Source organism: Podarcis cretensis (assembly GCF_951804945.1).
Source record: "Podarcis cretensis genome assembly, chromosome: 14".
Lineage (NCBI taxonomy): Eukaryota > Metazoa > Chordata > Lepidosauria > Squamata > Lacertidae > Podarcis > Podarcis cretensis.
In genome coordinates this window covers 37,393,217-37,410,153 of record NC_137183.1, presented here as the reverse complement: position 1 = coordinate 37,410,153, position 16,937 = coordinate 37,393,217, and the positions used below count along the sequence as shown (strand labels likewise).

The following is a 16,937-nucleotide window of genomic DNA, read 5'->3' as shown; positions in this document are numbered from 1 at the left end:
AAGAAGAAAAGGAAACAACAGAAGCGGCACAACAACGCAAACCAATACAGACAAGCATCATGCTCAGAACCACCCCGCCGGCCATACGACACAAGAAACCAGACCAAGATTAACCAAACCAATTCATCGCAGATGGACAACCCTACAACAACAACAACCGCAGCTGAATGAAGCCACAAACTGAAGGACTGGTGATTCCCCCCCCCATTCCCCCTCTCTCCCCCCCCAAAACATAGATTTACTTAACACCATCAACATCCCCCCAGCCCCACACACCCACAGAAATCCCCACCCCAACACCAGCCCAGACGACCTCAACCACATTCCCCACCACCCACACCTTCAACATTCCCATACTCCATACTAAGGAAAAACAACTCCTCCAACCTCAATAACACAACCCACAATCAGGCTAAAATCTGATACCCAACCAGCACTATGGTGGCACCAGAGCGTACCAGCACCCACACCCACACACCAACACACCAACAATGTTGCTCATAACATTGGCAACATTGCTCATGAACCTTATACTTGACAGCGACGTTACAAAGTCACTTCACACTGTCTCACTGATCTCCCCCTCTCGCAAACAACAGGGGGGACGGCCTGTCCTTGAACACGGCCTTCCACACCAGCTGAGACCTAGGACCAACCGGCTAAATGCCAGATGGCCCAAAATACCCCAAACAAACACCTATATGGCTACATATAGGAAACTCTCTACAACTTACCCCCTACTCTTTAACCCAAATCTTACTCTAATCCCATTAGCCCCCCACCCACCACACCCTAGGTCAGCGCAACCCCACTGGTTCTTTAAACAACACGAAGAGAGAGACACAAGACAACCCGAACGGGTTGGCAGGGAATCGCCCCACACAATAGATAAGCAAGATGGCTAACCTAAAAGCAATTACATTAAACGTGAGGGGGCTGGGAAACCCCATCAAAAGAAAACGCATCACCTCATACATAAACACCATGAAACCACACATCACCTTCCTACAAGAAATACACAACCCACCCAAAGGCAGCAAACTCCTGAGCGACCCCCGCTTCAGTCAGCAGTGGGTCGCACGAGGCTCAGGGAAAGCTCGTGGTGTAGCCATAATACTCAGTAGAGACCTGAACTTCACTGCCACAACAGTCCTCAGGGACAAAAAAGGCAGATTCATTTTCGCTAAAGGGACACTAGATGGTAAAATCAAACTGACAATTGGCTCCATATATGCCCCAAACGCGAAACAATTAGAATTCTTCCAGAAGACACTAAACAAATTCCTCTCCTTCTCTGAAGGGGAAGCAATCCTAGGAGGGGACCTCAATCTAAATATGAAAGGTATATCCCTCAAAGATATCCACCCTACAACCCCATGGGCAACCTTCCTCCGAAGGAAACCCCCAACAACTAGGAACTCTTACAAGTTACTAAAAATGCTAAAAAACAGGGGTCTCTACGACATTTGGAGTGAGCAAAACCCGGGAGACATCAGCCATACATTCCAATCGGGACGTCATGATACAGTGTCCAGACTGGACAGCATTCTACTCACACAGGGTCTGATCCCCTCAGTGGAATCAACAAACATCGGTAACATTAAAATCACAGATCACGCCCCAGTAGAAGTCATCGTTAAAATAGGAGAAGGAACACAAACCACCCCATCATGGTCCTTCAGTCCCATCCTAACTACAAACAAACAAATTAGAGAGAGTCTCACAAAAACCCTCCAAAACTACTTCAAGGAAAACGATGTAGACAATATAACAACCCCCCTCCTATGGGACACAATGAAAGCGGTCACCAGAGGAGCTTGCATAAAAGAGAAAACATTCCTTAAAAAACAAACCTCCTCAAAAATTAGCAAAATAGAACAAGACATCACAGCCCTCTCAACACGCTACAAACAAACAGGATCTAAAAAACTCCTCAAACTTATAGAACAAAAAAGGAGAGAACTAGACTCCCTAGAAATTAACAAAACAATGATCAGCATTCTATATTCTAAACAACGTTTCTATGAATATGGAGGGAAAAACTCCAGATTACTAGCAAATAGATGTAGGAAAAAAGCACTCAAAACAAGAATACACTGCATCACCAAAAAAGACGGCAACATAACATCCTCCCCTGAAGAAATAACCTCAGAATTTGCAGAATTCTACTCCAACCTATACACCTCCCATAACCCACCAGAGAAGGAAATCAGAACATTTCTAGCAGGACTGACCATGCCTACCCTAACTGATGAGGAACAGGAATTCATGGACAGCCCTATCACCCCAGAGGAAATAGATGTGGTCCTCAAAAACCTGAAACCACACAAAGCCCCAGGCCCAGACGGCTTCACAGCAGAATTCTATAGGAAATTCAAAGAACCCTTGATGCCCTACATGACCCGCCTATTCAACGACATCATAAAAGGGGGCCCCATCCCCAAAACCTGGACCCACTCCAAAATAGTCTCCATCCCAAAACCACTAAAAGACAGCCTCAAAGTAGAATCATACCGCCCAATCTCATTAATAAACCAAGACTACAAGATATTCACATCAATCTTGGCCAACCGCCTAAAAATCTTCCTACACAAGTTAATAGCCCCAGACCAGACTGGCTTTGTCCCTGGCCGCAATATAACAGACCCCATCAGGAAACTACTGAACCTGATTGAACACAGCAAGGCAACGAAACTCCCACTGACAATTATGTCCCTAGACATCCTCAAAGCCTTTGATTGCTTAGAGTGGAAATACATATTAGCAGTACTAACTAACATGAAATTTGGCCCCAACTTCCTACAAATCCTCAAACAAATATACTCCCAAGCCTCAGCAAAATGCAGAATTAACAATATGGATTCTAATACTATAGCTATCCAAAGAGGCACGAAACAAGGATGCCCACTGTCTCCCTTCTTATTTATCCTGGCTCTGGAACCCTTAGCAATCCGCATCCGAGCAGCCACAGACATCAAGGGAGTGGAAATAAAAGGCAGAACCTACAAATTAGGGCTCTTTGCAGATGACCTAATGGTGACAACACCAGACCCCATAAGCACAGCAACCTCCCTAATCAGAGAACTCAACAAATTTGCAATGGTGTCGGGCCTACAGGTAAATTTTACAAAGTCAGAAGCTATGTGCTTCAACACCCCTCCTCACACCCAAAAAGAGCTCACGAAGGTCACCAAAATAAAACTCTGCCACACCAAGTTCAGATACCTAGGGGTACAAATAACCAGAAACCTCAACAAATTGTACCTCCACAACTACAAGCCCCTGTGGCGGCAAATTAACAAAGACCTAAAGAGATGGAATAACACGAATTTCACTCTCTCAGACAAAATAGCCATGATCAAAATGATCACACTCCCAAAACTAACCTACCTATTCCAAACCCTCCCAATCTGGATCCCCTCAACCCAACTCCGCAGTTGGCAGAGAAAACTACACTCTTTCATCTTCTCACATAAAAAACCAAGAATAAGCCCCAAATACCTGCACCTCCCCACCTCAGAAGGAGGATGGGGAATCCCCAACATAGAAGCATATTACATTGCCAACCAAATACGTCATATAATTCCATACATACTAGAAGATGAGACAAAACAATGGGTACACCTAGAGAGGGACACAATTGAAAATACCTGCACCACAACATACCCACTCCTCCCAAACAAACTAAAGAAAATTCCCACAACACTTAACAGGTACACACAGACCATGCTCAAAGCATGGAAAACACAAATAGGCAAACTATCCCCAACCCCATCCCCACTAATCCCCCTGGCGTACCACCCATTATTCCACCATGCAGCACAAAACCTCCAGATAAAAGCCTGGCGAACCAAAGGCTTATATCGCCTAATAGACTTTTATAAAAATAACAAACCCTTGTCAACACAAGAAATACAAGACAAACTAGAAGACACCCAAATGCCCTGGTTAACACAACACCAACTACATGCCCTCTTAAACAACCCAACAGTAAAATCAGCAGCAACTAGGCCCCTGACAACCTTTGAAAACCTCCTCCTAACAACAAAGGGAAATGGTAAAGGGACGGTATCCGCAATATACAAAATACTACTCCAAAATCCCGCAAATCCCCTAGACGCAATCAAAAAACAATGGGAGAATGACATAGGCTATGAGATTAACCCCACTCAATGGACCAGAATATGGTCTAAACCCCCCTTTAAATCCATATCAACGAAAAGAAAAGAACTCACACTGAAACTCACCTACAGGTGGTATCTAACACCAAGGAAACTAGCGCTAATACACCCAGGAACCTCACCAAAATGCTGGAGAGGGTGCACCTCCACAGGCACATACCTCCACATGTGGTGGGAGTGTCCCAAAATCCAACTATTCTGGACAACAGCCATGCAAGAAATATGTAAAATAACAAAGCAAGTATTAGACTTCACCCCAGAATTGGCCCTACTAAACATCTTCCAAGACAACAATGCCCATTTACTCCACAAAGAACTCATAACCCACCTACTTTCAGCAGCCAGAAACACCATAACCAGACACTGGAGAGACCTGTCAGGAGTAAGCATGGACCAATGGTACCAAATAGTATGGGAAACAGCCCTACTAGAAAAATTAACTAACAAACTGAAACTGACACGGGGACAAACAGAAGAAGACACCTTCACCCCGGTATGGCTCCCCTTTATCACATACACAGCCCAACAGGACAATGACAATAATCCACCAACAGCATACAAATCAATATGGCTAACTTGATCCAAAACACCCACCCACCTCACTCACACACGAAAACAAAGATCACCACAGCCAATCACAAACAAACAATCACATCCTAGGCCAACCCCAACCTCTCTCACCACCAAAGGAACACAAGTGAACAACACAAGCACGCTGACACCAAACTACATACATTAAGCATAATAGAAACACCGCTACCCCACCCCACCCCCATCCATCTCCCCTCCTTCCACCCTCCTTTCTTCTTCTTTTTTTTTTCTTTTCTTTTTTCTTCTCCCCCTAATGCCTCAACAAATGAAATGGATTTGTAAAAATGTTACATGGGAAAAAAAAAAAAATACGAGGCATCACACTTACACTGTAAAACAAGAAAACCCTTAATAAAATATATTAAAAAAAAAAAATAAATTTTTATTAAGAGTTTTTTTTAAAAAAAATACAATAGAAAGAAAAAAAACAGCATATGCAAATAACAAACAGAAAAAAGGAACAAACATAATATTTAGCATCGTGTAATAACCAACTTTTCTTCATTTTTGGACTTCCTCACATCTCCCGCTCCTGCATTCCATATTAATAAAACTGTAGCCAGCAATTTGTCACCTTGTTTCCATTCTTATTATACACATTTTCAATAGTTTGTCCCTAACTTTGAATATTTTATCTAAATCTTAAATACCTAATTTTAACATAGTATTTATTCAAAATTTATTATTCTCATAGAATTCACTCATTCTCATAATCTTTTCAACTAACTTTATGGTGCCCTGCTGTTTTCGAATCTCTCATCCTTCTTAACATTCATATAGTTTACAGTGTCTTTGTAAATAGTCCTTAAATTTCTTCCAATCCTCCTCCACTGCTTCTTCTCCCAGGTCTCGGATTCTGCCAGTCATTTCTGCCAGCTCCATGTAGTCCATCAGTTGCATCTGCCATTCTTCCAGCGTGGGCAAATCTTGGGTTTTCCAATATTTAGCTACAAGTATCCTTGCTGCTGTTGTTGCATACATAAAGAATGTTCGATCATTCTTTAACACCCTCTGGCCAACAATGCCCAAAAGGAAGGCCTCTGGTTTCTTAGGAAAGGTATACTTAAATACCTTTTCCAACTCATTATATATCATTTCCCAGAAGACCTTAACCCTAGGGCAAGTCCACCGGAGGTGAAAGAACGTTCCTTCAGTTTCCTTACATTTCCAACACTTATTGTCTGACAGGTGATATATTTTTGCTAGCTTGACTGGGGTCATGTACCACCTGTATATCATTTTCATAATGTTTTCTTTCAAGGCATTACATGCCGTAAACTTCATACCGGTGGTCCATAACTTTTCCCAGTCAGCAAACATGATGTTATAGCCAATGTCCTGTGCCCACTTTATCATAGCTGATTTAACCGTTTCATCCTGTGTATTCCACCTCAGCAACAAGTTATACATTCTTGAAAGTACCTTAGTCTTAGGTTCTAACAGTTCTGTTTCCAGTTTCGATTTTTCCACCTGGAATCCTAACTTTTTATCCAATTTAAAAGCCTCTTTAATCTGAGCATAATGTAACCAATCTCGCACTTTATCTTTTAGTTTCTCCATACTCTGCAATCTCCAATTGTCTCCATCTCTTTCTAATATTTCCCAGTACTTCGGCCATTTGACCTCCATATTGGGTCTTTTCACAGCTTTAGCTTCCATAGGTGAAAGCCACCTTGGGGTCTTGTTTTCTAATAAGTCTTTATATTTTGTCCAGACATTAAACACTGCTTTCCTTACAATATGGTTCTTAAAATTCTTGTGAATCTTAACCTTGTCATACCACAAATATGCATGCCATCCAAAAGCATTATTAAATCCTTCCAAATCTAAAACATCAGTGTTTTCAAGAAGCAGCCAGTCTTTCAGCCAGCAAAAAGCTGCTGATTCATAGTACAACCTTAAGTCTGGCAGGGCAAACCCCCCTCTTTCTTTAGCATCAGTTAATATTTTAAACTTAATTCTGGGCTTTTTGCCCTGCCAGACAAATTTAGAGATATCTCTTTGCCACCTCCCGAAACACTCCATTTTATCCACAATCTGTAAAGTCTGAAATAGAAACAGCATCCTTGGCAATACATTCATTTTTATAGCAGCAATTCGGCCCGACAAGGAAAGTTTCAGTCTTGACCAACTTTCTAAATCTCTCTTAATTTCTGACCAGCACTTTTCATAATTGTCCTTAAATAGATTCAATTTTTTTGCTGTTATGTTCACCCCTAGATATTTTACTTTTTTAACCACGTTTAACTCTGTCTCTTTCTGAAACCTTTCTGACTCTGAAGCTGTCAAGTTTTTTTCCAATACCTTAGTTTTTTGTTTGTTTAGTTTAAAACCCGCCACCCGACCAAAGTCTTGAATCAATTGTAATGCCCTTTTCGTGCTAGATTCTGGCTCCTGTAGAGTCAAAACTAGGTCATCTGCAAAAGCCTTGAGTTTGTACTGTTTCACTCCGACCTGAATTCCTTCCACCAACCGGTCCCCTCTAATCATATTCAAGAGCACCTCCAGGACCGAAATAAATAACAGAGGGGAAATAGGGCAACCTTGTCGTGTTCCTTTTTCAATCTTAAACTCTTCTGTCACCACATTGTTAACTATCAGTTTAGCCTTTTGTTCTGAATAGATTGCATCTATCCTATTTTCAAATCCCCGTCCCACTCCCATCCCTTCCAGATTTTTCTTCATAAATTTCCAAGAAATATTATCAAAGGCCTTCTCCGCATCTATAAATATTAACAATGCTCTTGTATTGATGTTTGTTTGCAAAAGTTCCAAAATGTCAATAATATTCCTTGTGTTGGCAAACAAATGTCTCCCTGGGAGAAAGCCTGCCTGATCTTTATGGATCACTTCACTTAACACTTTTTAAAATCTGTTTGCTAAGATGTCTGCAAAAATTTTGTAATCCCCATTTAAAAGGGAAATGGGGCGGTAATTCTTAAGTTGTGTCTTTTCCAATTCTGATTTAGGTATCAATGTGATGAAGGCTTCTTTCCACGTTTCCGGTGCTTTCTTCCCCTCCATAATCTCATTGCAAACCTCCATTAGTGGATGTATCAGGTAGTCTTTCAGTACCTTATAATATTTGGAGGTAAGCCCATCTGGACCTGGAGACTTGCCCAACTGCATATTCTGAATGGCAATTTCAATCTCTTGTCGTGTTATTTTACAGTTCAGGATTGATCTATTTTCTTGAGACAACCTTGGTAGTCCATTTTTTATCAAAAATTGATCTATCTCAGCCTCATTTTGCGGCCCTTGGGTGTATAGTTGTTTAAAGTATCTCTGGAAGCATTTCCTTATCTCCACAGGGTTCTGAATGTTTCTTCCTTCAGTCTCTAGGTTGGTGATCGTGTTTAGTTTTTGTCTCTTTTTCAACTGCCATGCTAGCAGTTTTCCACATTTATTTGCCGAGTCGAATGATCTTTGTTTCATTAACTTAACTTTCCACTCCACCTCCTGATTTATCAATCTGGAGTATTGTGCTTGGTAAAATTTGATTTCTTTCAAAATCTCCTTTGACTTCGGTTTCGATCTTAGCTTCTTCTCACATTCTTTAATTTTCTCCAAAATCTTATCTTTTTTCTCATTTTGTGATCTTTTCTTTACAGCGTTCTGTTGTATCAGAAACCCTCTCATCACCGCCTTACTTGCATCCCAGATGATTCTTTTTTCCACCGTGGTGTTCAAATTTATCTCAAAGTAGTCCTTCAGAACTTTTTGGGCCTTTTGGGTAATCTCCTGATCTCTAAACAGATTGTCATTCATCTTCCATCTAAAGGAGCCGATTGGAATTAGTCTCATGTCCATCTTTACAGCGTTATGGTCGGAGCAGGTCTTTGGGCAGATTTCCACCTTTCTCGTCTTAGGTGCCAGACCTCTAGTTATCCATATTTGGTCGATTCTTGTCCATGTCAGTTGGGCTTCAGAAAAGAATGTTCCCTCTCTTCCCAGCCAGCCGGCTTCTCAATACTCCAGCCAAGAAGAGCTCACGGCCTTCCCAAGGAACTCTGCTCCACTGCTGAACAGCTCTTGCTGTTAGCAGGCTTCTTTTTATACTTGGCCAAAATCTCATTTTGTGCCAATTCCACCCGCTGTCTCTACTCCTGCTCTATATTGAGGAACAGAGAACAAGCTGGTCACATTTGCACCATACACATGATGGAGAGCCAGTGTGGTGTAGTGGTTAAGAGCAGTAGTCTTGTAATCTGGTGAACTGGGTTCAAGTCTCCGCTCCTCTACATGCAGCAGCTGGGTGCATAGTTGTCAACTTTTCCCTTTTCTTGCGAGGAATCCTATTCGGAATAAGGGAATTTTCCTTTAAAAAAGGGAAACGTTGACAGCTTTGGCTGGGTGACCTTGGGCTAGTCACCCTTTTCTGAAGTCTCTCAGCCCCACTCACCTCACAGAGTGTTTGTTGTGGGGGAGGAAGGGAAAGGAGAATGTTAGCTGCTTTGAGACTCCTTCAGGTAGTGATAAAGCGGGATATCAAATCCAAAACCAAACTTATGAAGCACTTTCATACTACTGTAATAGTTATAGTGTCCCCTCCCTCCCTCCCAACGAACATTGGGAGCTGAAGTTTGTTAAGGAGTCTCATAAAAACTCTCAGCATCCTTACAAACTACAGCTTCCCAGATTCTTTTGGGGGGAAGGCATGTGCTTCAAAAATGCTTTATCCACCTAAAGAAAAAGAATGGATTTTTTGTGGTGAGCAAATGCATTCAAAATTATGGGATGGACAAAAGACTGACAGGAAAATGTGTAATAAGCACGTAAGTCGGGATGAATGCTCAGTGGCATGTAACCTCCACACAAACAAATAAGAAAGAAGGCTCAACAAAGACCAAATGCCATTTAACCTCTGTGTTAGCAAATTAGGACGGATGCGCAGCAAACAGGTGGTCTCAAGAGTCCCTCCTTAGGTTGTCCCCTTAATTCTGTTCCTGTTATGTACTGAGCTGAATCCTAGAACAATAGGATCCAGAATGCAACAGTCTGATTGGTCCGCAGGAGCCACCCAATCCAGCTCCAGGTGGAAGTGAATCAGCAGATGCAGGTGCAGATGGACTATGGTGGCCCCAGGGAGGAGGTGCTATGCTGTCCTGGGCCATTCTCATGCTATCTGCCTAGGAGTAAAGGTGGTCTTTAGCAGTGCCTTTGCCCTGAATCTCAGCAGAGTGTTTTATTTTTGCAGGGCTGCAGCCCAAAAGTTCTGGAGAAGACATTTGAACAATGGATGAGGTATAAAGATGAGTGCTTGAAGAAGATAGCAAGTGATCCTTACCCTTCAGGTAAGGAGCCATTTTCTTTGTGGCTGATTTTAAAGTGGCAATTTCGCAAGGAAAAATCTCCATCTCTTTATTTATTTTAGATATTTGCATATTGCTTCTCAGGCAAACCTCACAAAGCAGTTTGCATAAAAATATTAGAGCAATACTTGTTCTTAGATACTCCACCTTCCTCCTACAGAAGCCCAGAGCCTGTGGATAGCTCAGTTGGTAGAGCATTAGACTCTTAATCTCACGGCCATGGGTTTGAGCCCCATGTTGGGAAAAAGATTCCTACGTTGCTAAGGGATTGGACTAGAGAAGAATGGTGCAGAAGAGGAAATCCTGAAAAGTGATAGGCTTCTACTATTCCTGCACATGGTCTGAAGGCAGGAGACTCAGCCGCCTTGCTGAAGTGAGGTCAATGAGACTGCCTTAAACCCCCTTTGAGCCTTCAAAGGGGCCTCTAAGGATCACAGGGCACCATCACCTTGTATGAAGTCAGACACATTGGTCCATCTAGTTCAGTATTTGTCTACAGCTCTCCAGGTCTTCAGATAAGATGACGTTCACTGCTGTATCTGGAGTTGTTGGGGATTGAACCTGGGACCTTCTGCATGCAAGTCAAATGCTCTACCACTGAGCTATGGCTTTATCCTCTTCAAGTTGCATGATAGAAGAAATGCACTAGAAAATGCAGCAAAAATGGTGAATGGTGAATAAATGGTGAATAATACAGGGACTCTGAGTGGGCTTTACCTGACCACCACTGGGTGAAAAATGATATTCAAGTTCACAGTTTCTTTGGAGACACCTATTATTTATACCTTATGCACTAATTTATTAGCCAGTTTACGGTACAAATATTTCATATCATTTTTTGTTGTTGTTGCTAAATATGACATTGGTTCATATCAGGTATACCCTGAGATGCATTTTCCCTGCACTGATTGGTTGGGGCCACCTACTTTCTCCCCCTCTCTTTTCTTTCCTCCAATCACAGGTAGGCCTGCCAAAGAGGCTAACTATACAGCCCTATACATGCCTACTCAGAAGTAAGTCCCTTGGAATTCAATGGGACCTAATCCCAGGTAAGTGTATAGGATTGCAGCTTAACGTCTGCATTATCATGGGTGCCATTGAACATACCAAGTCTTGCTTCCGAGTAAACATGCATGGAATTGCATAGCATAGCTGCAATTCTATACACACCCTTGCCTAGCAGTGAGGTCCATTGAAATTGGTGGAACTGACTTCTGAGTAGATGTGCTGCAAATTATTTTAACTGGGCACCTGCTATAAAGGTGGCACATCAACTGTTTTCTGCCCTAGCAAGGTTTGTATTTCTCTTCCACCTTCCTGTGCTGTCTCTCTCTCTCCATACCTCCTTCTGTCAGTCAGTTATAACTCCAACCTAATACAGTGGTACCTCGGGTTAAGTACTTAATTCATTCTGGAGGTCTGTTCTTAACCTGAAACTGTTCTTAACCTGAAGCACCACTTTAGCTAATGGGGCCTCCTGCTGCTGCCACGCCGCCGGAGCACGATTTCTGTTCTCATCCTGAAGCAAAGTTCTTAACCCAAGGTACTATTTCTGGGTTAGCAGAGTCTGTAACCTGAAGCATCTGTAACCTGAGGTACCACTGTACTCTAATCTGCAATGGACAAAAGAGTCTCCAAACATCCCATAGGAATTCCTAGGATGTCAGTCCCAGAAGGGGTGCCCATTTTCACTCAAAGCAGTGAAAATGGACAGGATATTTCAATCAAAGCAGTGAAAATGGACAGGATATTTTATTCTAGCAAAAGAAAGGGACTTACCTAAGTGCAGTGCTCAGGGTGGATTCTTGTTCTCTCAGTATAAGGAATCCAGTGAAACTCCACGACCCCCCCCCCCGCACCCCAGTTCCCAGCAGGCACCTTCCTTGCAATGCTAAATGCAAAGTCAAAAGCCCGCTGAAGAACAGATGTATCCTTTAAGCACCCTGATTTTGATTACAGCAAGGGTAAGGGTGTGTGTGTGTGTGTGTGTGTGTGTGTGTGTGTGTGTGTGTAGGGAAGAGGTCTGGAGATTCTATTTAACTGCTTTTATAGATGTTGCTCCTGCTGGGAAGCTGATTTTTGCAGAGTGAACCAATTTCTATTAAGGCTCTCATCCAAAAGGAGTGGAAGGCTGAGTTGCCTTCCTGTGAAGAGGGAGATGACTTTACAAGATGGAACCATTCAAACCACCTGCTAAGTATTGTTTAAGAATGGGGAGAGGGAGTAAATGTATTGAATACTTTACTTCCACCCCCACGCCACCCATTATTTTTTAAGGGAAAGCAATATATAGAATTAAAATATGCTGATTTCATGTAACATTAAGAAAGCTACCTCGAAGGAGTGGCACTTGCCTCTCTCCTCCCCTTTACATTTTGCAGGGCTATGCACTTACAATCTGATTTCTGAAAAATGGGTGTGCAAATGCTTTTGCTGAGTTGCGTTAACACTTAATTTGTGGAACTTGCTGCTGTTACAGGTGGTGACTGCCAGGCTGAAATGGCTTTGAAAGAGAGTTAGACAAATCCACAAACTGGAATAGGTCCATCAGTTGCTGTTAGTTTGGAGACAGTGTGCTGTACACGAACTTCAAATTCGTTCTCCAAATGAGGATTCTTACATAGCCAGAATGGCCCTATCCGCACAAGAAAAGGAGGTACCAGGAGGCTCAGGCACTAAGACAAAAACAAATTTATGGGGGAAAGAATCCTGAACGCTGATGGCCCATTGAATATTGCTGATGTTGGAGTCAGAGGTGTAGTGGCCATGAGCTGTGGGCAAGGAAGAGGGGTGTCAAAGACCTGTTACGATCTCTGCAGCAGGGTCACTGTCTCTAGAGTCCCAGAGCCACACAAACAGCATGAAAGGGGAGCTTTTTAGCCAATGAGAAGGTGTCTTCTGACACTTTGTGCTGATTGCAGCCAATCCGATTTAAAGGAGGTGAGTCAGTCTCTGAGGATTGGCTCCCAGGGTCACGGTGGAGAAGGCACCAAGAAAGAACACCAAGGAGTCATTCTGCATGCTCCAAATTTACCGTATTTTTTGCTCTATAAGATGCATTTTTCCCCTCCTAAAAAGCAAGGGGAAAAGTGTGTGTGTCTTATGGAGTGAATGCAGGCTGCGCAGCTTTTGCTGAAGCCAGGAGAGCAAGAGGGATCGATCCCTCTTGATCTTCTGGCTTCACTTCACTGGAGAGCCGCTGCGCAGCATTCCCTCTCTGCGCAGCGCCCCTTCAGTGAAGCGGGAGGAGAAATGGAGCCCCTTCCGTTTCTCCTCCCACTTTGCTGGAGAGGTGCTGAGCAGAGATGGAGAGAACATTTTTTTTCTTGTTCTCCTCCTCTAAAACTAGGTGCATCTTATGGTTGGGTGCGTCTTATAGAGCGAAAAATATGGTAGGTATTTAGGAACACTGAAAAAATACAAGGGGTGCTTTAGCTTCAGGAGAATGATGTACAAGTTGTGCTATGTAAAAGGAACTCCATGTTGTCAATGGAGATTGTGGCTGAGAACTGGTCTAGAAAAGCCTAAGGAGGATCTGACTTGGACAAGGGTCAAACTGGGGTTGTCCCAGGACCAGTTCCCTTTGCTGAGTTAACTCTCACCTTCAGAAGTGACAGCCACAGATATACGGAGGATGCGGAAGGCATTTGACATTGTGTTATGGGATGCTGTGCTGAATATATTGGATCCCCTTCTATGTTTTGCCCTTCACAACCAGACTTGCTTTCGTCTCTTTCAGGGCTGTTTTGCAATCGGACGTTTGACATGTATGCATGCTGGCCAGATGGGAGTCCCGGGACAATTGTCAATGTCTCCTGCCCTTTTTATTTGCCCTGGTATGAGAAAGGTAAGGCTGTTTCTTGGTGGGTTCTTTTGGAGAGTATCTGCAAGGCATTCCAGGGAGCTTGAGGCTTAGATTCACTAAAATTCTTTTACACTCCACCTACCACTTTCTCTCCCATCTCCCCAAAAATGTGTGCAGGTTTCCATGCTGGGATTTCTCAACTTGTCCTGCAAATCCCTATTTTCTCTTCCTTCTATCCAACTTCTTAAATCCTGTTGACTAGGTCAACTTTGGCTTGTTGACTAAGCCATATTCTTGACTCCTGTTGGCTAAGTTTGCACTGTCTTTTACCTCCACAGGACACCAACCAATAAATCAGGGGCCTTCAAGATGTTCTGGTCTATAGCTTTAATCAGTCCAATGTCCACAGTCAGAGATTATAGGAGTTATGTTCCAGAACATTTGGATGGCGCAAGGTTGCCTCTTTGTTCCATAAATCAAAGCAGGCATCATTTTGCATCAACTGTAAACCAAGCAGGAAATTGGGAAGAGTCGCTGTCCTTGGTGCTGATGTTTCAGATTAAATCCATTTTGTAGCATCCTGCTGCTGTTGAAAACATTGCTGGGGTTCTCATTTTCACCTTTGTAATGGCTAGTTACAACTTGTCCTGCATCCGGACATCACTATAATCTGAAGGCACCCCTGTTTAAGGAAGCTTTTAATATTTGATGAATTATTGTATTTTAATATTTTGCTGGAAGCTGCTTAGAGTGGCTGGGGAAACCCAGCCAGATGGAGAGGGTATGAATGAATGAATGAATGAATGAATGAATGAATGAATAAAATTAGGATTTTTTTTCCTCCACCCACACCAACACCTGCTAGTGATAATGGAGTAGAGAAACAGCCACACTCTCAGTACAAGATAAATTGAACTAGATGTTACAAAATGCGCAAGGGGAGCTCTGACACTGGGTTGTCCTTTTTGACAGTAGCCCTGTGACCTCTGAATATATAAATGACAGTGCCTGACTCACTGTGCTGGGGTGGTTGGAGCCCAGCTCTCCCTCTGGGTGCTACTGCTTGGCCCTATTTTTATGATCCCTTGGAGGATTGGACTCTCCCTTCCTCCCTGCAGCTTAGCTCATGCCTTCAACAAACACACAAAACATAACCGGCTATGCATAGCAGGTTACGTTTTGTGTGTTTGTTGAATGTATGTTATGTAATGTTAGGTTTGATGTTTTGCAGCTTAGCTCATGGAGGGAAGTCTTGCTTTCAGTGGACGTATGTTCTGGACAGTGATGCTAAGACAGCTGACATTTCCAAGCATGTCAGCATGTCAATGTCTGGCCTTTTTTTGCTCGCAGTTAAACATGGTACGGTGAGCCGCAAGTGTGGGCCTGATGGCCACTGGGTGATGCTGAACGGGACAGAGCTCTGGAGGGACCATTCCCAGTGCAAGGAAGAGGTGGATGGCAACACTGGAGAGGTGAGAAGGGGAGCCTGCTGGGATTTGCTGGTCCTCCGTGAAGCTCATAATGACATGTCATTTGCTTCTAAACATGGCAAGCCTGGCAGGCAGTGTTTGAGGGCCTTCCTGCTCATTCTGCTGAATGGGGCCTGGACCTCTGCCCCAAAGGCCTACCCTGATGGTGCCCCTGTCCCTGGCCTCCGATGCTCCCAGCTGCATCTTCCCCAATGGGCTGGATGTGTCTGGAGAAGAGTGGAAATGGGCTGCCATGGCTTGTCTGATGATGCCTCCTCTTCCGTACAGGAATCATCCTACCGCCTGATGGTCAGCTTCAAGGTCCTCTACACCGTGGGCTACTCCCTCTCTCTGCTGGCCCTGGTCTTGGCTCTGCTCATCCTGACTGTCTTCAGGTACTGCATCCTGGCTCAGAGCGAAAGACCCTGTGGGATGGTGATGGACGCCTTTGCCTCTCCCTTTCTCTCTCAAGTGTGCAGTCTGTTCTGTACAGGTTCAGGAGGTGTGCAAGGAAGAGAGAGAGAAAAGAAATCCACAGCATTTGGCTGCTGTAATTTTGGATAGGTGCATGGCAACACCTTCAACACACACAGGACTGTGTCCAGCAATGTCTGTGACCAAAGGAAGCTGTTTTTCTACTGGGTCCATCTAGCCTATGACTAAGATACTTAGGAAGCATTTTGCATTGAGACAGACCACTGGTCCATGCAGCTTGATATTGTCAACACCAAGGCATGGGGGAACCTCTGGCCCACAAGCCATATTAGGTTCAATAGGGACCTGCAGGAATGTGCCCTGGGAGTTTCTGATCAGGAGCTTACAAGTCTTCCTTTGGGCAGGGATCTTCTTTGGCAGCCTGGCTTGAGTTGAACCCCTGCATGACGATGTCCAGCAAGGGAGGGCCCACCACCCCTCTAGGCAATCGGTTCCACTCCTGAGCTGCTCTGACTGTCAATAGGTTTTACACCAGCTTCGTTGAAAGGCTTGTTTTCAAAGTATTTATAGAGTGGTGCGGAGCTATTGGGTCACCAGTGAGTGGACAGCGTCCAACCTTGCCCACATTGGGTACCCAGTGCAATGTCCTTTTCACCCCCAGGAAGCTTCGCTGCACCCGAAACTACATCCACGCAAACCTCTTCGCCTCCTTCGGGCTACGGGCCATCTCTGTGATCGTGAAGGATGCATTGCTGGAGCAGATGTGGAGAAGGGAGACGTTCCAGGTGTCCGACTGGGAGGCCTTGCTGAGCCACGAGGCAAGTATGATTCCTGCAGACTGTCGCATGAACCTAAGGAAACCAGCACTATCACACTCAATTCCAGTGGCAGATATTGCATCTCCTGAGCAATTTGCTCATTTGGGCTTAATGTTTGATTTGATTATTTTATTTCTTTTTTCCCTATATTTTTTATTAACATTTGTTTTACATTTTAGAATATTCCTTTAAGCAACCTTAAAATACCAATAACTTCCCTTCTTCTCTTTCCATGGTTCATTCTGCATAACATAAATCACTGCATATTTTATATAAACTAAACCATTCAGTATTCCATGACTACATCCATCAAAACTTACACCGTT

General features: G+C 43.5%; 1 protein-coding gene across 1 annotated transcript in view; it reads left to right on the top strand.

The window, feature by feature from the left end:
* LOC307202561 (glucagon receptor-like) overlaps window positions 1–16,937 on the top strand; it is a 40,748-nt gene that overhangs the window by 15,161 nt on the left and 8,650 nt on the right. Inside the window, exons 3-7 of the mRNA XM_079952675.1 lie at window positions 9,970–10,066; window positions 13,824–13,931; window positions 15,240–15,361; window positions 15,647–15,753; window positions 16,455–16,611. Of these exons, the coding sequence (XP_079808801.1) occupies window positions 9,970–10,066; window positions 13,824–13,931; window positions 15,240–15,361; window positions 15,647–15,753; window positions 16,455–16,611 (591 nt within the window). The remainder of the gene's footprint in view (window positions 1–9,969; window positions 10,067–13,823; window positions 13,932–15,239; window positions 15,362–15,646; window positions 15,754–16,454; window positions 16,612–16,937) is intronic.